Source organism: Hippocampus zosterae, chromosome 7, assembly GCF_025434085.1.
Source record: "Hippocampus zosterae strain Florida chromosome 7, ASM2543408v3, whole genome shotgun sequence".
Lineage (NCBI taxonomy): Eukaryota > Metazoa > Chordata > Actinopteri > Syngnathiformes > Syngnathidae > Hippocampus > Hippocampus zosterae.
Genome location: NC_067457.1, coordinates 21,892,685 through 21,915,391, shown reverse-complemented (window position 1 = coordinate 21,915,391; position 22,707 = coordinate 21,892,685). Strand labels below are relative to the sequence as shown.

The 22,707-nt window shown below is 44.7% G+C and overlaps 1 protein-coding gene across 2 annotated transcripts in view; it reads left to right on the top strand.

The window, feature by feature from the left end:
* The window catches only part of rbms3 (RNA binding motif, single stranded interacting protein), a 171,741-nt gene that overhangs the window by 103,351 nt on the left and 45,683 nt on the right, over window positions 1–22,707 (top strand). For both annotated transcript variants that reach the window (XM_052072594.1, XM_052072592.1), the window contains exons 5-6: window positions 10,550–10,707; window positions 15,119–15,198. In XM_052072594.1, coding sequence (XP_051928554.1) covers window positions 10,550–10,707; window positions 15,119–15,198 — 238 coding nt within the window. The remainder of the gene's footprint in view (window positions 1–10,549; window positions 10,708–15,118; window positions 15,199–22,707) is intronic.

The following is a 22,707-nucleotide window of genomic DNA, read 5'->3' as shown; positions in this document are numbered from 1 at the left end:
ACAGTGAAACACCTACTTATGAAATTAAATGTTTCTGGAAGAACTGTCTTCGAGATGCATTTTCCGTGTAAATGCCCTAATTCATTCCAAGCCTCCCCAAAAATGCCGGCATAAATGTTTTCTAAAGCATAAAAATGTGTCAAAATCTGTAACGGATGCATGTTACAATTTGATTATTGCTCATTAAATAGAGTTGTGCATAATGTAAAAAAAAATAAGTAAAGAATAAAAATAATTGTCATTTAACTTTGAATTGCTCTTTAGTTCATGTTCTCGCTCAGAAGTGGTTTTTGCCTGGCATTTTGTAAAGAACTGATCCAAGGACACCTTGCTTTGTCCATCGTCAGCATAGTGAGCGATCGCCGGACTGGTGAACACTTTTTCTGAATGATTCACGTTGACGTAAAACTATCACCTGATGGCCCAAGGGGCGAATAACGAGGACGCTGCATAAACACTTTCCTATCCATCTACACACATAGACACATATTATAGAGGTCTCTCTTAGCCAATGGGATGCCGGGAAGATGTTAGGTAATGGCCAATGGCAGAGCGGCTCCAAGTATGTTGCGTTCAGGAAACTCGGTGCTGTGAGTAGCAGCACATACTATACGTTTACCTTTCGTATCTTGAAATTTCTTTCATAACAAGAGGCGCCATTTTCCTGTTGAGGCGTTTGGTAACTTGAAAATTCCGTATGAAGGGATGTTTGAAAGTAGAGGTAGCACTGTACTGCAGATAGGTATTAATTCCAAAACGTATTGATGATTGTGAAGGCAGGATACTTTTAAGTGATAACGGCTCTTGTTTTGGATATGAATATATTAAGAATGTGGTGTAAAATTAGCATATGCATACGCAGTGTAATTGTATTTGTAGTTTGTGTGATTGAATTGAGGACTAATACTCCACCTCCGCATTTGGTAATTGAAAATCATTGCCTCGCTTCCGCCACTGAACTTGACTGATGCCACATAAATGTTGATTTGTTCAGAGTTGCTTTCCCCGCATGGCGCTGGCAATATTGCTTTTTTATTACTTTTGTTGTTGCCCGTTTCCCCCATTGAGAAATAATTCTTTAATATGTATTTCAATATTTCCGCGCCACTCGCCGTTCGCCCGTGTTGTTTCTCCGCGCTGGCGTGACAGAAGCGGGGCCAAGAATTCCTGCCGCAGTTACCCATGAAATGCTCACATTGTGGTGTAGTTTCACAGCAGCGGGGGTTACTGTTCCCCGGTGAGCGGTGGCACATTAAAGAATAACAAATGAGTCTGTGGCCCCGGGTTATTCGTGGTGCGGTTGTGGAGCACGCAAACAGCCTACGCTATTTACTTTGCGCGAGATTCATAAGTGAAAATTGGATCGTGCTTCCATTTGGAGAACGAGTCATGCAAAGGGAAACGGAGAGTGACACCCGTTTTCAGAGCATACACAGGGTTTTCTTTCGCTTTAACATATACATTAAATATAAGAAAACAGTCGAAATCATTCAGTGCAGTTGTGGAGGCAGATTCAAGTTACTGTTGTTTACAAATCACTGATGCATGTCAAAGCGCATGCATGTGACTTTGCTCTCTTCCCTGACAGCAAATTTTGATGCTTTGACCCTAAATGGTTGGCTGAGCAAATTCCTCCCACAGATAATGCGCCGGCGAGACAGAGGAGGAATAAGGTTGAAGTCACGTAACATTCACTCGGTACGGCTCATTTGGCCCATGAACTATGGACTGAGCATGCGTGGTGATTTGATGATGCATTCAACTCAGTGGAAGGGCGTGGTCAATGACTCGAAAAGCTCACATATTTAGAGCATCTCTCAAGAGGCAAGATTATAATGCCTCGAGGATTCCGAAGACTTCTTCTTCCCAGGTTAGGAGGAGCAACTCTTATTTGCCGGATTAAGTCGTGTTAACGTATACACAAATCAAGCAATTAATAGCTGCTGTTAGAAAAGTGGAGCGTGAACTATCGGGTCAACTCATCTTCAATGCATCATCAATAACCACATGCCGTGTTTGACATTGAAATAAACTCGCCAGGTGTTTGTGCAAGATGTCGACAGGTAAACTGCAAACTCTCCCCTTGCGGATGATGTAGTCGGGGCAATGCGTGCGATGTGAGCAATTATATCGCCTTGGAACACCAATCTTGTGTCGGGGCTCGTTTGGATACATCGGTACGGACTCAAATGGCCCCTGTGAAGCCCCCTGGATGGCCCGTCTGTGAAGTGCAACCATTTTGGCTGCCAACAAACAGCCCATTCGGTAAATTTTAAAAAATCCGTCTGCAGCGGCTAAGTTTGCACACGGTCAAAAAAGTCAAAATGAATTGGAAAAATACACACATTCAAGTGAACCCAGAATTCAATTGTCAATATTAACCAAGCAGATTCCCAATGGTGATCTGTTGGAATTGCTTTTTCAGTGTTTCCCATTGGCCGACGCAGTATATAAACGATTTGTTGATGACACATTATAGCTTCGATTCATTCCAGCCGCTAAAAGTTTCCACATAGGTTCAAAGTGGAAATCAAATTGCTCATCGCCATTTATTTATTTTTCATGCCTCCCTTCTTCCTCCTCTGAACTATCAGCAGCACTCTCTGCCATGGCATGATCTCCGTCAGGGAAAAAAAAAAAAATTCAATCTCAGAAATGATATCATGAATGATTTATAAGACAGAAAAACACATTTACCCCAGCAACAATACAATGAGCAGTTGATGCAAACAGCCTAATGGAAAAATACAAAGGTTATGGAGATGAAAATGTATTCTCGAAAGGGGGAAGACATTTGTGCTACGTTGTCTTCGGCGAGGCGGCACCGCGAGCGCCACCGCAGCTTGGATGGAAACGACCACAAAGAAATAAAAGCGCATTTAATGTACATATGTAGGTGGTGCCTCTTGAGCGCTAAACGCATGAGCTAGCTAGCGAACTGAGGTAAGGTCAGCATCCCCCGTTTCCCGTCTTAATAATACATTTCTATTATAGCACCGCATGAAACTTTAATCTTTGGAATATTAGCTCACCGAGGGAGACACAAAATCAAATCGGGAGGGGGGGTCGTGATTAATCTGCCGAAGCGCATATCCACCCATTTAAATTCACATTAACCCCGCATCAAAATGTATGAGCCGTGACATTGATGGCACCCTAATATATTGGTCTTGCGTCTGTTTTACTATGTAACGACGGCATTTGTTTCCGCGCGTCTGCCAGAGTGAACCGAGACGATTACATTGTTGAAAAAAAAGATAAATATACTGTATGCACTTGTCAAGTAACCCAGAATAAAAACAATACAATTAAGTTTTATGTAGCGTCAAATCCAGAGTGATTAGAAATTGTTCCCCTGGAGTTGCATCGTGCTCACCTCGTGCTCACCCGAGGAAAAACCGTCGTCTTAACGGTCCCAGTTGAGCGCGAAGTTTATTATTTTCATGGGTAAACCAATCCCACTCCATTGAGACCCTTCGCCATTGGTATTAAATCACACCAATCCCTTTCGCAACCGACGACGAGGAGAATAGCATCTGAATATTAAACTCATCATTCAACATTTTTACAAGGGGACGTACGTCGGCAGACTGCAAGGACCCAAATATCACGAAGAAAAAAACCCAAAACAAAGTGCAGTCTAAGCATGTTAGACAAGCCGCGGGCTCAATCATGCATCACCTGTAATTGTCCCTTATGCTGCCATCTGTCATCGCGGTTATAATGCAACGCCGCTCGAAAAAGTATTTTTTCCAAAAGCCGTAATATGACACTCGGTGAGCGATTGTGCGTACGCGTGTGTATGAAAACATTACAGCTACAGTGTGTGTGTGTGCATTAGAGTGAGCTTCTATGAGGTGTGCTGTCATTATGCAAGTGAATGCGAGTGTGAATGTTGAAACCGGAACAGCCTCGGCGCCTGTGGACGACAACGACACACTTCTCGCCGTTGCCATTAGCATATATTGCACTCATGGGGAGAATGTTGTTGCGGGATGAAGTGATGTATAATGTTTATCGCTCTGCGGCAACATCTGGTCATTTGTATCATTTTTTTTTTTAATTGAATCTTTGTATCCGGGCCGAGCGTAGCGCTGCGAGCGATTGGCGAACCTCGAATCTTTTGAGCTTTTAAGTAGTCCAGTGGTTAGCACGTCGGCTTCACAGTGCAGAGGTACCGGGTTCGATTCCAGCTCCGGCCTCCCTGTGTGGAGTTTGCATGTTCTCCCCGGGCCTGCGTGGGTTTTCTCCGGGTGCTCCGGTTTCCTGCCACATTCCAAAAATATGCATGGCAGGCTGACTGAACACTCTAAATCAGGGGTCTCCAACGTAGTGCCCGCGAGCACCAGGTAGCCCGTGAGGACCTATTTAGCTATCTAACTAGCTAGCTACAGTATACGTCTAGCTAGCTAATGTTCTAATATTATTAAATTTAATTTGTACAAATGTTATTTCAGACGCGTATCAATTTGGTAGCCCTTCACACAATCAGGACACATGAAGTAGCTCTCACTCTCAAAAAGTTTGGTGACCCCTGCTCTAAATTGTCCCTAGGTGTGAGTGTGAGTGCGAATGGTTGTTCGTCTCTGTGTGCCCTGCGATTGGCTGGCAACCGATTCAGGGTGTCCCCCACCTACTGCCCGGAGACAGCTGGGATAGGCTCCAGCACCCCCCGCGACCCTAGTGAGGATCAAGCGGTTAGGAAGATGAATGAATGAAAAGTATTGGTGACTTGGTCTTCGCTCAGAGCTATTCATAAATAGGTGAGCGCCTGACCTTGTTGCAGCGACAAAGATTCGTTATCTTTGAGCTGTGTTGAAGCTTTCAATTGAGTGACGACAAAGCATTGAGAACAAATATGACCTCTGGAAGTTCATCGGTAAGGTGCTGCACGAAGCCGAGATGAGAATTTTGGGCTCGCGACCACTCCAAGGTGTGATCTGGATTTACTGTGTCAAGATGCGATATGATTTGCTCACCGAGAATGATGTTGCTTGGGTGAGGCCAATTGTTGATTGCGTCTGGAAGATGCTCAGGCCAGCCGTAGTTTGTTCATTATCAAGTTTGGAGTCTTAAAAATAAAAACATGACCTCATTGAAGGAAATAGCCCTCCACCCACATGATGTCAGCTCCTGCAGCCAGCATTAACGCTCGGGCATTGAAAAAGGAGTTCAAAACATTCAGAGGGATCATTTATTGAAAAATTCTTTTTGTCCACGGTCGTTCAAGGACATTCAGTCAAACCCCCTAACGTCCATCTTACTTGACTGTTTTCATGGAAAAATCTCCATAGAGAAATTTTATCCCCTTTTGGCACACATTGTTCTTCTTACACCTTACCCAACTTGACAGGAGTGCTGGAGGGACTAAAAAGGAGGTGACGAGATAGGTTGATCAATCCAGTGTGTACACGGGTAACCGCGAAGCCCTGTAGAGCCAATTATGCGTCCTGCTAATCTCCCGAGTAGGCCGTATTGATGGAAGCGGGAGAACAGAAAGAGAAAAGCCTAAGAAAAATGCCCCCAGTGGGGTCAATGAAGGTCATGGATTGATTAGGGGGGGGGTAGGGAGAAGTGTAACGTAAAATTGTTGACAGTAGGGAAAGTTTCAGCATTATGTCTTAGGATTCTCTAACCACCCGGGGTGAGCTCGTACCCCTGGGAGGAAGGAATAGACACAATGTGGCAATATTCTCTTTGACCACCATTAAATTTTAGCTCGGGCTTAACCCTCTTTAGGCATCAGGTTCACCAGAGCGTCACAGGTTAGCATCTGAATTCTTTTCCACTCCTCTATGACAACATCCAGCAGCTGGTGGATTTCAGAGGCCTTGTGATTCTCCACTTTCGATAAAAAGGATACACCACAGAGGCTCGATAGGCTTTAGGTCTGAAGGCAATTCATGACACTTACCCCCTAGTTTCTTTAGCAACACCGTGGTGGTCTTGGAGGACGGCCCGGTAGTCCAGTGGGTAGCACGTCGGCTTCACAGTGCAGAGGTACCGGGTTCGATTCCAGCTCCGGCCTCCCTGTGTGGAGTTTGCATGTTCTCCCCGGGCCTGCGTGGGTTTTCTCTGGGTGCTCCGGTTTCCTCCCACATTCCAAAAACATGCGTGGCAGGCTGATTGAACACTCTAAATTGTCCCTAGGTGTGAGTGTGAGTGCGAATGGTTGTTCGTTTCTGGGTGCCTGCGATTGGCTGGCAACCGATTCAGGGTGTCCCCCGCCAACTGCCCGAAGACAGCTGGGATAGGCTCCAGCACCCCCCGCGACCCTAGTGAGGATCAAGCGGCTCGGAAGATGAATGAATGAATGGTGGTCTTGGAAAAGAGTTTGGGATTGGGACAATGTTGGAATACTGGATGGATAATGATCTGCTTCAGTGTGTCACAGCACATGCTAGCTAGCATTTGTGGTTCCCGCAATTCACTTTAACCCCCAGACCGTGACATTCCAACAACCATGATTGCCAGGAGGCAAGACACACTCATCTTTGTACTCCTCGCCTAGTTGCCGCCACACACTCTTGACTCCATCTGAACCAAATAGGTTTATCGGGGTCTCATCAGACCACAGGAAGCGGTCCCATTAATCCATGTCAATAGCCTTCTTATCTTAAAACTCTTTGTGGCCTTTCTTGTGCATCGTGTTTTAAAGACTCTTCCTTCCGGGTCGACAGCCATTCAGACCAATTTGATGCAGTGTGCTGTGTTTGGTTTGAGCCCCCAGCAGAGTGCCCCCACCCCCTTCGACCTCTGCGGCAACGCTGGCAACACTCATGTCTACTTTCCAAAGATAAACTCTGCACATGACACTAAACATGTGCTTATTTTATCGGCCACGGCAAGGCCTGGTCTAGATGGAACCCGTCCCACTGGATGCTTGTGGCCAGTTTCTTATCGCCTTGACTATCAGGCTTGGACTTTTGAATTGCTTGGAAGCAAATAGTTTTGTCTCTGGAGCGTCTATCCGGTGCCCACTCGTCAAATGTGAAATTACCAATGAATTCTGTTGTTGATGATTCTTCATTTTGAGAATTGTGTCTTAGGATTCTGTAACCAAAATTATTTCGTTACCGTACGTGTGCCAGGAATCCTTTGAGGTCGGATGCTGCAAATATATTCTGCTTCTCTTCACTTTTGTTTTCTCTTGTCAATCTATACATGAATTTTTTTTTCCTCCTTTACTTTCTTGACTAACACCGCCTGCCTTGTCGAATGCTAATGTTCTCAGAAATTACAGGCAGGTATAAACAGAGCAGGGGGCTTGAAATGTGGGAAGAAAAAAAAAATAGCTGCTAGGCTGTCAGCTCTTGCACATTGGGGCCATTCCTCAGCGGTAAATGACACATCGCCGCAACAGCCCGGTTCTTCCTGTCACATACACAGTTGGATTCCTCCTGTTCCTCCTGATGGCAAGGTGAAGGAATTATGCCCATCAAAGGCCCAGTCCAGCCTCGAGCCTTTCCATTAACCTTCTACAACAGTGGTCAATGGCAATGAGTCAGACAAATGCCAATCCACCTGGGGTGAGCTCGTACCCCTGGGAGGAAGGAATAGACACAAATGCATCTTTTTTTTTTTTTTACATTAGCTACAATAGGCATAATACATAAAAGCATAATTACTGTCAGATTGGCGACAGACCCGCATGCACGCACACCTTCAATTACTCTTCCCATTCATAGCCTGACAGCAAAGCGTACGCCGAGGCTGACATTAAAGGAAATTAAATCTCCTTGTGGAATGTGCCAGCCCATCTCACCTCCGGTTAAGACGCTCCCATTTCCACCACCGCCACACATAATCTACTCATCTGGGTGTTAAGGGCTTTGTAGCGTGGAACGTCATCAAAGGGAAAATTTAGCGAGGCGGCCGTGCTTACATGAAGCTCGCTCGTGATAATCCGGCCGCAAGCTGAGCACCGCTATCAACGCACTTTTGTCGCATCTTTTTTAAACGCCTGTGGAGTATAGGCAGCGCTTCATTCAAACGTACACGCGCATTAATACAGGAAATGTGTCACTAGTTTAATCAGGCCAATTTTGGATTGACATTACCCTGAAAAAAAAAAATCACAAAACAGCCACTACAAGAGTTTGTTCAATTATTATTCAAGTGAGTGTAAACGGAAAAAAAATTATTGCAAAATATCGACAGTATTTTCCACACTATAAGGCGCCCCTAAAGGCATTCCATTTTCCGTAATCCGATGCGCCTAATATGTGGATCAATATTCAGATTTCTTGGGCATAGTATTTTAAATGTTAAATAAACCTGTATTGTATTGTATTGTATTGTACTCCCTTTAGCGTAGCTCCATCTAGTGGCTGCATAACGCGACCTCAGTCACGTTTGTGGCTTCTACTCTATGCGCCTTATAATGCAATGAGCCTGATATATGAAAAACGTTTTAAAATGGGTCATTTATTGAAGGTGCGCCTTCTACTCCGCGGGCCACAGAAAATGATGTGGCGGGCCGGATCTGGCCCCCGGGCCTTTACTTTGACACCTGTGCACTAACCACTCGACCATCGGGTCGTCCCCACGAACAACTCCGTGGTTGCCATTTTTCTGTACCATTCTATAATAGCCTTAATTAATTTGTTTATTTTTAATTTCTCAGTTAATGGCTTTGACATGTTCGAATGCATGAATCACACCTCATAATGGGACTGTAATATATCACATCTTCTTTTCAAACACGCCATGCATTAGATTTAATCATCTGAAGAAGTTGTTGCTGTGTTCGTAGAACACTTTTTTTTCCCAAGTTTGTAGTCAATTTGACGGACTTGAGCCCTTCTGTCTTGCGGGCTTGATAACTGATTGACTTGTCTGGCTGCACTGCAGGGCCCAGCTGTTCAACAGTTGCACTCACCGGGCCCTCTGTTACCTCGGGCTCAAGCCACAACCAGCTGTGCACTTTTAGCTAGCTAACAGCAACCTCGGGGCACTGCAATTAAAAACACGTTTACATTATCGACCCGACAAATCTCTGCTTCACATTTTAAACCTTGGAATTCAGGATATTATCTGTGGTGATGACTAAGAATAGCTTGAAGGTTCTGCAATACAGGAATGGAGTATTGACCGTCCTTGTTTAAGACATCAAGAGGTAAAGAGTTACCGAATGCTAATGTGGGTCAGGAAGCGCTTTGTATCAGGCCACGGCAGTATTGATTTATAGGCACACACTCTGCGAATCGATGGTGCTACCATAGCGATTGACATTTAAGAGCAAGCAATGATTGCGTTAACGGTGCCTAATAAGCCATCCCGTGACACTCCAATCAGACCGTACACTGAAGCGCTAATTAAAGGGTTCCAAGTCCCAGCGCGGCCAAGTAGAATATGCGGACAGAGTTATGATGTTATGTTGGACAAAAAGTGTCCCTGGTCATTCTATGCCAGCAAAAATGTTAATGCAATGATAACCAAGTTCAGTAACTGTATCGCAACGTAATATCCCGGGTGCTAATAAACTCAATTATCCTTAACTGTTAACCCGCGCCTTATGATGAATTATAATCTTTCACTTTTTCATGAAGCCTGCCCTTGCACTATTGCACACTCCTTGTAGATAAATGCACTCCTATTTCCAAATACAGTGGTACCTCTACTTACGAACGTCTCTTCATATGAAATTTTCAAGTTACGAAATGCCTCAACAGGAAATAATTGCCTCTTGTTATGAAGGATCAAGATACGAAAGATAAAAATACAGTATGGTCTGCTTCTCGCAGCTCAAAGTTTCCCGAACGCAACATATTTATAGCTGCTTTGCCATTGGCTATTAGCTGGCATCTTCCTGGCATCCCATTGGATAAGTGGACACTGGATGTGTCCATGTGTGTAGATGGATATATAGGTGTCTATGTAGCGTCCTCGTCATTCGCCCCTGGGGCCATGAGGCGTTCCGATAGTTTTACAGAAATGTGAATCACCCAGAAAAAGTGTTCACCAGTCGGGCGATCGCTCACTACGCTGATGTTTGCCTTGGACATTTTCGAAGAATTGTTAAAAACCGACAAAAGAAAACGTCCTTGGATCAGTTCTTGACAAAAAGCCAGGCAAAAACAACTTCTGAGCGAGAACATGAATTAAAGAGGGCAAAAAACGATGACGACGCAGTTAAAAGATAGACGACCATCATTTTCATTCTTTACTCTTTTCTTAGTTTTTTACATTATGCACACCTCTCATTTATTGTGCAATAATCTAATTGTAACATTTATTTGTTACATATTTTGATGCATTTATGCCTGAATTTTTGTGGGGCTTGGAACGGATTAGGCCATTTACATGGAAAACGCGTCTTTACTAACACAATTTTCTCGTTAAGAAAATTCTTCCAGAACCTATTAATTTCGTAAGTAGAGGTACCACTGTATGGGAGCGCAATAAGCAGTTGGTTGCACAGTCGGCAGTTTTACTCCACTCCACGGGTTGCCCCGTCACAAAGCGGGTTTCATGCTTTCGATACATGATTGTGACGCCTCAGCTCTCATACCTTCTCCTCTCTCTTCTTTCTTCTGTGCCCTTGCAGCAACAAGAGCAGGACCCGACCAACCTGTACATCTCCAACCTGCCCATCTCGATGGACGAGCAGGAGCTGGAGAATATGTTGAAACCTCTTGGTCATGTCATCTCCACCAGGATCTTGAGGGACGCCAACGGAGTCAGCCGGGGAGTTGGCTTCGCCAGGTAAACAATAACTCGGTCGACAGTTAAGAATTGAAATTTGAATGTATTAGACCCAAATTAGTTTTGGATTCATGTAGAATAACATCCCGTACCTGCTTCTTATGCATCATCAAACAAAATAATAGTCGGTCTGTACTCACTATACACTCCAAAAAGAGTGCGAAGTTTTTGTATTTTGGCTTTTTTCACCTGCTTTGGTGATTTAAAAAAAAATTCCTCCCATTTCAATCAGCTTTGACAGAAGCAGCAACAGGCAATTAAATGTGAATACAAGAATATGCACCGGCAGTCCTCTACACATGCACCAAAAACAGGGTACAATATAATTGAAATTCCAGTTGCCCTGCAGCAACGTGGACGGTAGTTGAAAAAAACAAAATGATACGAAAGTACCAAAAATCCTAAAGATGTATGTACATATTTGTAACGTCAGAGACTGAGCAAAATCCGAGCAGCACCATATGTGGCAACTGTACATGAATAATACATACAATATCGACATTCTAATACATACTATATATATGCAGATTTTGGTGAATCAACCCTCTATTATATGTGGATAAAAATCCGATCAGAATCTTTTCGTTTGTGTCTGCAGTGTAAGTAGACACATCTGCCCGAGAGCCGACGCTAATCTTAATTTGCTGACACTGTTGTGATGTTTTGGGGGGAAATCATTTGAATATGCGCAGTTGAAACAGCGCCGTTGCAAATGTCGGCAAATGTTCCGATCTAATGTCGGATAGTATCTTCTGTTAGCTTCACTGAAAAGATGATGTACAATACATACAATACAATATAATACATGCTGATTTATATCGCGCTTTCACAACAGCGGCAGCTGTAACAAAGCGCTTAACAAAACAGTTAAAATAAAGTAAAATAAATAAACACAACACATAACACAGTCGTGCAGTCCTAACCACTTTTCCGTCACACGCTTTGTTTGAAGCAGTTTGAGATGAAAGTACGTAATGCAAAAAATAATAATAATGCTATTGCAAATCACTGTCGGATGATGCCAAGTTTGAACTCTTTCCTTCCACAAGACGTGCTTGTACGTCTTTTTAAAATTAGGCCCCGCCTACCAAGAATGTCTTAGTCTTTTTTTTTGCGTCATAGAGAGGAGGAGGATCTGATGCAATCTATGAATGAGAATTAGCTGTTTGCATTGTAAATCATGTAAAAAAGGGACCAGTAGGTGGCAGTGGTGTTCCCCTGCTTGAAATGCATGTTTTTACAAAAAGCTCTTTTTCTCCGTTTTTTGCCCAGGAATCGCCATTTTCATGAAACTTAGCCATTTTGTAATGCTGAAGAATAGAAAAAGATGGAAACAATTTCTTTTTTTTTTTTTGCTGACAGAAGAGAGTCTAAACTTTATTTTGGTAGGCTCCGTATTTATATGGCATTAGAAGCAAATATTCTGTGGGCCTTGCAAGACCAGTCAAAATCCAGTAAAACGCTGGGATTGAGGGGGTTGCTCCAGTGAAAATGGCTGCGATTGAATGAGTTTCCGTAACACCAGCATCTAGAAATCAGAAAATTATACCACTAGAGTGAGTCTGAGTACCACTCGGGGTACGAGCATCACACTTTCAGAATCACCGCGCTGCATAAACCCATTCTTCTCACTTTCTTTCCTTCACATCTCTTTTGATACTTGCGGAAACTGACCCACTCCTGCAGTATATGCTGACCTGGCAAAAAGAGAATTTTTTTTTTTAGCATTCCCGCTTTTGACGTTCCACTATATCTAAATCTTGCGAGTCCCGTGTTACCCCGCGTCAACCGACAGCTGCTTGGAGGTTGGACCTCGAGGGGCATTAGAGAGTAAACCGAGCTAAGTGTTTGTGGGCTGATCCATTACTGTTATCAGAGCCCATTACTCCAGCCTGAGCACTAATCATTGCAGACAGCAGCACTTGATGCCATTAACCAGCAGCGGCGCAGAGAAGCGGCCGCCTGCCTCACGGCCAGCCTGGTTCGCTCAGCTCAGCTCAGCCAGCGACCGGCGAGCTCAACATCCTTAGCGGTCGCCAGACAGTCTGGCTAAGCGCTTCGTTTTCCCATGAAACAAAACCACCTGTCGGCCTTATTGACTCCGCATCTACCCACCTGTTTACTGTCTACCTCCCTGCTCTCTTGTTGGAGAACGAGAAGGGGGCGACACAATAGGAGGCAGAAAATGAATGGCCGGAGGGGGCCTTGAAGACCATGAATAAAACAATGGCCGAGAATGAGAATAGTCGACGAATCATTGCTGGGGGTGAGGGGGGGGGGGGCAAAAAAAAATCACTGAAAATTTTTGTGAAAAGAAATGGATTCCGTCAGATTTTCATGGGCAGTGAACACCATCCCACCCGGCGATATACGAAAGAGAATTTTTCTAAAAATGGAGAAACTCGACCACATAAATCATTGCCTTATAAGAACGTCTACCCGCAGACACGAGCGGCACTCGGAGAGGCGGTTCAATGTTAAGATTTCAATTCCGGGTGGGAAAAAAAAATGAGAGTACACAAACCGCAGTCATGACTTTGTACCACTTTTACACTAGACATAGTACAGAATATTCAGACTGCGACATGAGTGGAATCAAATTCAAGATTTAAAAAAAACGCATTTATTAAAAACAGAAAAAAGTAAATAAAAATTCAAGAAATAAGTATATATTTTTTTTAAATTGTAAGATGTACTATCACGACGTCTAATCGAGCAAAATTTCCCACAGCACTGATTGGACAAAAATGTCATGTGATCATCTGCAGCCAGTGATGGCCAAGCGGGCGTGTCGGAACTAATTGACATGTTGAGTCGGGTGTGTCTTACCCTCCGTGGCAGAGGCTCCGTCGAACCCCTGAGACCGATTCGCCGAACCCCTCAGGTTCGATCGTTAAGAATTTTTTTTTTTAAATAATTTAAATATTTTGCTGTTCTCAATTTGAATGAAGTCCCAAAAATACGCCAGAAAGAAACACATTTTAGTTAACATTGCAAGCTTATTATTATGTCCTAATGCAACAAAAAGTCCATGTTGGTATAGGGCACAGATTTCAAACTCAAGGCCTCGGGGCCAGATCCGGCCCGCCGCGTCATTTTATATGGCCCGCAAAAATCATGATCAACTTACATGATCCTCGCTAAAATCTATAAAATGTCAAATTGTCACGTGTAATAAATAACCTTGAGATTTTACAGTCATTTTGTCACAGTTTTTACACTTGTACGACAGTTGAGCAAACTATTACAGTTGACTGATTTCAAAACTAGCAATCCAATTAATTTTCATAACCCCTCCTCCGAGGGAAGATATAACTCCAAAGTGGCCCGCGACAAAAATGAGTTTGACACCCCCGGTGTAGATACAGATGTCCTCCCTTTTGATATTGTGATGTTGTGTTTTTCTTTCTTTGTGACACCGCCGAGCTAATGCTGCTAATCTTTCATTCCGATCTTTATAAAATGCTATCCAAAAATTTTTTTTTATATGCTACCGGAATTTGACTCGACCCTCCAAAAGTGCGCCGAAGGACAATGCGAGCATTTTGAACATCACTTGAGATGACCCAAACCGGTTACGTGCCATTGCAATGGAGTGAAATGTTGCGACGCCGAAAAACTAAAAGATGGATGACTCTCGCAAGTGCAAAAGTTGACATCTTCCAAAAGTCGACAAAGAGCCGCAAGAAGGACGCAAAAGATGGTGGATGATGTCGAAACGCTCGAGCGCAGAAACAAAAAGATGAAGCGGCGGAGCACGGAAAAGAGTGGCGTAAGAGTAAAAGATGGAGGAAATAAGCAAGGTTGAAAGACGGGGAGGAATGAGAGAGCCGTCAAAAGGAAGAGGTTGAGACGGGGGGGGGGGGCTGGGAGTAAGATGGATGGGGCAGAGCGAGCGATAAAGAAGCTCTGTTCAAAGGATAAAAGAGGGATGACGGTGGAGATATGATAGAAGGAGGACGGAGGAGTGGGCGGCTGACAGAATGATAAGAGTATTCTCGGCGGTGAGAGCGAATCAAGCGCGGCACTCGACTGAAGTTGCAGGAAGAAGTCATTGGCTTTTCTCATTGTTTTGCTCAGGCAGTCCGTTGACAACTGTCAAGTTGAACTCAGAATTAACCCTGCGGACACCGGGACACCACATTTTCCCCCCGCCACTTAAACTGAATAAATCCGCCCAAATCTTTTTGCGCTCTGATATCACTCTGCCAACCCTTCTAACATCTGATATCACAGCGACGCCCGGTCCCGAATTGGCCACGTTTCGCTTTGTGGTGCATCAAACGACAATTTTTGTTTCCCATTTTCTGCACTTGTACTCAATTTTTATTTTTTGAGGGGTGATGGGGGTTGGGGGGGGGGCTATAATGGACTGAGTCCAAAACACTTAATGTGTCCTCTGCTGTTACAGGATGGAGTCGACGGAGAAATGCGAAGTAGTTATCCAGCATTTCAACGGAAAATACCTGAAGACCCCACCAGGAATTCCAAGTGAGACCTTTTTGCACCTTTCTTTCTGTCTGATTGCGCTCACAAGCAACGAGATTTTCCTCCGGATTCACTCATGATAACTCCGCGTGTCACATGTGCCGTTGTGATTGTTTTGCGACTCGCGCCAGGCTGGAACTTCTCAAACAAACGTGAGCGAGAGAGAGAAAGTGAGCGAGCGACGACTTAATATTCACCCTCATGCCTTTGTGACATTCTTTGCAATCTTGCTAAGAGCTTGCACTCGCTTCTCTCTGCTCACCGTCGCCGCGTCCTCTTTCAAGTTGAGTGGGGGGAGGGGGGGGGGGGGCTGTGCGCAGCATGTCGTCTTCTCTGTTGAAAGTCACCATTAATGCTCAAAAAGCTTGAGACACGAAAATGAGAATGCAATGGAGGGGATGGGGGGGGCGGAGGGGAGTCAAGGAGGAAAAGAGAAAAAAATCCAAAGGGCAAGGCCTCAACGAAGGCACGTAAAGTGCCGCCTAAGCAGTTTTGATGCCAGGTACCGCTCGACATCTCCCGGGCAGACGAAGCCCCACCAAGGAGCTCTCCTTCACCCACGGGGCAATTTCATTAACAATACTCACACCTCCGTCCGACCAGTATGGCGGAAAGACGCCCTATAAATTGCTTTCCACTTCTACGTAATATCTCAGAGAGTCTGGATTTTAAAATCTCCATCGATGCTCAGCCACTGCATAGCCAGCAGCTATTCAAGGCAAAAGGTGAGTAGTTGCATTCAAGTTGAGCCATTAGGGGAAACCTTTAAAGCAGTAATAGCCGGATTGACCTTCGTCTTTAAAACTCATTCAGTGCCGGCCATTTTTAAACCCTTCTTTACTCTACCAAAAAAATTACGTTTAAATTAAATGTTTGCCTCAACTGGGATTATGAATGCCTGGATTCTTAAAAAAATCTGTCAAGATTGTTAATGGATCATTCAGATATGTAACAAGCAAACTGCAAAATGTAAGGAGGCGTAATTTTTCAGCGTCAATGATCATGTTTTCAGAAAACCTCCCGCCAAACCCCCCCCACCCCCCCACCACCCACCCCCCACCGCCGTGTCCAACGCGGACATTCCACCACCGCGGTATTTCCCCCGAGTACCTCGCCGCGCGGGGCAGCTTCTTCATCCATCCTCTTTTTGACAGGTCCGACGCAACTCCCCCCCTGGGGAACACAAAGCGCAGCACCACCACGTGTGCGTGTATCAACCCGTGCGACAGCCGTGACCATTGCTCTCTACCCGCGCACAAACCGCACGAGCATAAATACAGTCACGCTCCACTAATGTTGACCCCCCCCCCCTTCTCCTCGCCCCCCAATGAATGTCAATGCGCTGCATACTGTATTTTCAATGCGCCTCCCATCATTTCACTTTTGGAAAAGTACAACTGCTGCACACGGTAAATTGCACTTTAACCCTTTCATGCACCCTGAAACCTGATGACATGATAAGCTGCCCACTGTAGTAACCCTCGTCACCGTTAACTCATTCACTCCCAAAGACGTATTTAAACGTCTTTTCAGACTTGGCTGGTACTGAATGAGTTGAGGGTTAAAAACTGGCTTGATTGCAATGTTATCAACGTTAGCAATGAAGAAATTCGACAGCGGTGGCCCGGTTTGCATATCACCCCGTGCCTGTGTGGTTTTTCTCCGGGTAACTCCGCTTTCCTCCCACATTCCAAAAACATCCATGGTGGGCTGATTGAACACACGAAAATTGTCCCTCGGTGTGAGTGTGAGTGCGGATGGTTGCTCGTCTGTGTGTGCCCTACGATTGGCTGGCAACTGGTTCAAGTGTCCGAAGACTGCTTGAATAGGCTCCAGCACCCCCCCACTCGCAACCCTTGTGAGGATGAAACGAATCAGAAAATGGATGGATGGATGGAAATTCTACAGCGAGGAAAAAAATCTGTCCTCTGACTCGTTGTTTATGCATTCAAGTTGGACGGCGATCACGTGTCGCGCTGCATGTAATCAGCCGTCAGGTTTGTTCACTGATGCCTAGTTGATATGAGCCGCGTGTAGCTGTCCAGCACACGGGCCCACTCGAGCCGCTCTGCTCTGCCCACGTCTGATTTGGATTCAGAAAGAGGGACATGATCGATAGCTGTGATGGAGCGCTACAGCTGTTTAGCAATTCCGAGCAAGGCGGCAGCCGCCGCCGTCGTCGAACCATGATCGCGCATATAGCTCGCGCACGGATCCAATCTCTTGAGCATGTATGCTCCAAACGCGTTGTATTGTAAGCGCCGCGTTTAGAGAGATTGATGACCTCGTGCAGAGAGAACAATCACTGTTTAGAAAAATCATGCCTAGGTGAGCACAAAGAGTTATCCTTGTTTTTGTTTTTTGGGGTGCGCGGGGGGGGTCAGAGCATGTGGATTTACTCAATGGACAAAATAAATGAAATCTACGAAATGTGACTACAGCAATAAAGTACACTTACGTGTGACCAACAGGGACGCATTATGATTTACATTGCAACCCCCGAGCAACGGGAAAGTCAAAGGCAGTGCAGATAAAAGTGATTTAATCCGCCGGCTCCGCTGAGTCTGATTAAGCCCGTCATCCCACAATGCATTAAACAGCTTAGAGACGACACCTTATGGTTAATGTCATTCAAACTGCAGATACATTAGCCGGCGTCGTGTTTTGGCTGGCGACTCATCTGTTGTACGTCCCGTGGCATTGTTGGAGGTTGGCAGAGGGGAAATTGGAAACATTTGACACACTGTATGGATGGCGCTGTCAGCAGTCAAACAACAGCTGAAAGGAAATGCGCTTTAAGGACCTAACACAAAATACAGCCGCGCAAGGCTGATTTCTATGCGGTGGGTACCTCGACTGACGAACGTTTCTTCATACAAAATGTTCAAGTTACGAAGCGCCTCAACAGAATCCGAATCATCTTTATTGGCCAAGTATGTAGAACACACAAGGAATTTGTCTCCGGTATAACACGCTGCACTAGTATCATCGTAAACAACAAAATCATTGAACCATTTTAGAGTAACCAGTAGTTTTGTAGTACCATTTTGTAGTACAAGAAGAGTGACTACGTCAGTGACTGTTTAAGGAGTTAATGGCTCGAGGGAAGGAGCTGTTTAAGTGGCCTATGGATCTGTAGCGTCTGCCTGAGGGGAGTGGCTGGAAAAGGTGGTGGGCAGGGTGCGGGGGATCCAGGAGGATTTTCCGTGCCCTTGTCTTGATTCTTGCAGTGTGCAAGTCCTCAAGAGTGGGTAGGGCAGTGCAACGATTTTCTCCGCCGTCCTAACTGTCCAGGAAAATATTGCCTCTTGTTACAAAAGAAATTTCAAGATACGAAAAGCAGCCAGAAAAAGGGTTCACCAAGTTGGGCGATCGCTCACTATGCTGATGTTTGCTTTGGACATTTTCAAAGAATTAAAAAAAACAAGAGCAAACGTCCATGGATTAGTTATTTACAAGATGACAGGCAAAAACCATTTCTGAGAGAAAACATGAGCTAAAAGGGCAAACAAACAATGTGGATGCAGTTAAAACTGAAATGACCATTTTTATTCTTTTCTCTCTTCTTTGTTTTTTTACATTCTGCACAACTCTCATTTATTGTGCAATGATCTAATTGTAACATGTATTTTTGACACATTTTGATGCTTTAGGAAACATTTTTGTCTCATTTTTGGGGAGGCTTGGAACGGATTAGGCCATTTAAATGGAAAACACGTCTCTACTTACAAAATTTTCTAGTTACGAGATTTCTTTCACAACCAATTAAGTTTCATAAGTAGAGCTACCGCTGTGTGTGTATACACACGCACGTACATGACAGACAACCCACAATATTAAAACATCCTCTGCAGAATTAAGGCAAGTCGCAAATTCCTCATTAAGTCACCAAATGCCCTTCAGAAGCCGCCAGTCATACTTGAGTCATCTCTGTTCATTTCCGTAGCTCTGCCCACTCCACCTCCACCCGCGACCCCCCGGGTAAGCTAATAGCCTCCCCGTCGACGGGCCCGTCGTTAAGCCCGTATAGTGTTTAGCATGTACTAACATGCCACCAAGTCTCGATAGAGGCAGATATTTGCCATGATGATATCTGGGACCGGCTGTGCGGATTTGAAACACCGCCATGAATCACGTTTATGTCTTCTATGTCGTTTCTTATGAGAGCTTTTCCTTTAACAAGGCTACACAAAAGTACTGCCGGTACTTTATTGCTTTCGAAGGTGAAGGTGAGTTGTAAAGTATAAAGAAGTCGGGCAAAGGTACTGTGATTTCACTTTGAATTTTTTTTTTGGAGAGTGTAGCAATTTACTAAAGTGAAACCACGGCGAATAATTGAATGGAATTTATGATATGACAAATATTATAGAGCCATGCTTTGCGACGTCATTCTGTTTTTGCACCCATACTGTCCAGGTTTTGCGGAACTAAATGCGTAGAATTTTTTATTTGTGATTATTTATTCATTTCCTGGTGGACTATTCTTTCTGGTGAGACACTTTAACTACAGTACGCCTCCACAGTTAAAATATTTTCATGAAATCTGTCCTTCAACCATTTCCCGCATTCTACCGCTTTCCCATGCGAGTCCGCGGGACTTGGGAAGTTAATATTGGCAACCCCGGTAAGTCATTCAGCTTCCTGAAAAAGGAAGAAAAACACCCCCCCCCCCCCAACACCCGATCAATTTCCCTTGATGCACTTTCTCATTATAACCTTATCTCGGCCTCAGACAATAATCTGGATTTGTCACGCTTTGTTTGTTTCGCCGCGGAAATATATCAGTCATGAATTAGCCGAGAAAAGAAGGTGTGGGCGGGGGGAGGGGGGCGGGGGGGGGGGACTTCGCTGTGAGGACGTGTCACTCAAATAGGAATGTTTTCACCTGTGTCATTCCACAGAGAGGAGGGATGCTTTGCTAGCTTTTGGCTGATCTCGGGGACTTTTTGCTCTCCGCTCATCCGCATCTAATGAAGAGTAAACGCCGGATGAAAAGGTTGCATGAGTGAAAGATACGTAAAGTGAGAAATATGGTGCGGAGGTGCGGACTAAGATGAATAAACGTGACAGGATTCGAGAGGAAGGCCAGGGAGAACAGATGGGAGAGGGCAGCGGGAGGGCGGGGTGGGGGGGAAGTGATGGGTGGTGTTGCGAAACAGAGGAGAAAGTTGGATCAAGTCGTGCTTTTTGCAAGGTTACGTTTGAGGAAAGTTTAGGCTGCCGCATCTGCGGCAGGCGAGATGAAAGCGTGACATTGACTTTTCAGCCACTTCCTGAGCCTGACCTGTGCACCGTCGGCCCAGCTGTCCGCTGTTGATCCCCCCGCCCCCCCAATCCCCCGTCCTTCCCTTTATCTCTCTGCCTCTCACCTCGCTTGTAGCGTTTCTCTTCGCACCTTTTGTCGTCTGAGCTTTTCCCTCTCATCCGTCGCTCGCTCTCTTTATTTTCACGGCCGACGTCGCCTTTCATCGCCCGTTCTTTCCATGCGCGCCCGCATCACGACCCCCGTTTCCATCTCGCGCTAATGCCCACGGATGTCGTCTTGTGCACGCTCCCTTCGCGGCGTTGGCGTTTTAGCCATGTTGCGATGGCTAAATGGAAACGGCGAATACAATCTGTGTCAGGACAATTGTCAAACCTGCGCTGTGGTTCCGATTTTAGCGGGGGCGAAATGTCCGTTTCGTGATCATGTTTCCATTTAGCGATCATTTAAATACTATAATTGTAAAGTGTCCTTGAGTGTTTTTAAAGGCGCTTATAAATTAAATGTATTATTTTATTTTTATTATTATTATTATTATTATTATTATAAACCACAGGTGTCAAACTCAAGGCCCGGGGACCGGATTTGGCCCGCCACCTCATTTTATGTGGCCCGCGAAAGCAAATGAAACATGTCAACTTCCGTGATGCATTCTAAAATGTCAAACAAAATTTGAAATTCTCACTTCTTTATTTGTATAACAGCCCCTCTCCCCCACCCCTGGTAGCTAAAATGTGTCTCGCGCCAAAAATGAGTTTGACACCCCTGCTCTAAACACATTTTTAACAACAAAGAGAAAGAGAGAGAAAGAAAGAGACTTTATATGTCTACGTAAACGTATATTTTGTATGTACAGTAGGTAAAAACATGTACTGTAAATGTTAAAATGTTAAATGGGGTATAAAAGATGCGCGCACGTCAAATCAAACCCTATCGAATTGTTCCACGTTGAAATATATTGCGATTCCTCAGAAGGAAGCAGAACCTTTTCGAGTGCATTGTACTTGCTCGGTTTTATATTAAATCAAACTCGGCCCTTCAAATCTACACTCTTTTTAAATAAACAAAAAAACATGGAACTCTAATTCATGTCGTCGCTAAGGCTGCGTGTTATGGGAAATACACTTAGGCGTTGGATTTCAATCAATTCTGTTCTAAATGAGATGCTCACAGATGACATTTCCAGGTTTTTTTTTTGTTTTTTGCTTTTCTTGCTCGGTTTAAGAACAAACATGGCACCTTACATCAAAACGCTCGTGTGAAATTGAAAGGTGATATAAGGATGAACATTTTTAGTCCACCTCAACGCGGTTTTACCCAACTCTGGGTTGATATGCCAGTCTATTGAATGTCTGTCAAAATAACCCCCCGCCCACCCAACCCCGCATATTCTAGTTGTGTGTAATCTGTTGGGGGGCGACATGGACGTGGACATTCTTCTGTCCAGCCGTGGCATGCGTCACACTAGTCCATCTGGCGAATGGCACTGCGATCGCTGCGGTAACTTGTGAGAGTTCCCTCAAGTTTGCAATAATAAAACGTAGAGTTTATTCTGGAAGGGAGGCGGGGAAGGGGGGGTGGGGGTTCACAAACTGACTTGATCCAAAAGTGTCGTGTAATAACAGCACCAGTGGAACTCAATGAAACAACCTCTGCGGCCTGCAGCAGTTCTCGGTATGGAGTAGTTGAGCAGCCTCAATTTCAGTGCACGCAAAAGAAGCGCCCGAGGCTGATCTTATTTTCTTTTCTCTCACTTTTACTCACTTTTCAAGCTCTTATGCTTTCAAGCGATTCAGTTATAAGGTCAGGTGTAGTGCACGGAGGCCACAGAATGTAAAAAATGTCCATGAATTCATAATAAAGCATATTAATAATACATTTTTTTTCTTTTGCAAATGTAGCTGTGTGTAAGGCTTGTTAAATGAATGTGAGTCGAGAGGAGATGGTCCTCTCGGGTGCGTGAGCAGGGTTGACGTGACGGCAGGCAATCCGGAGCAGGATTGCCTTGGTTCTCGTCATTTGTTTCTTTTATAACTCACTCATAGACACAGATATCATTTGATCTATAGTTATTGCTCAGAAGTTATTTTGGGGCAAGCCAGGAGCAATAATGAGTTATGACAAAGTGTATCCCGCGTGCGTTTCAGGGAAGCAACTTTCCCCCCACACCCTCCCTCCCCCGGGCAGGTATCAGTTACACTTGGCAATGTCAATGTCACTGCGCTAGGATGCGGTGAGATAAATCAAGC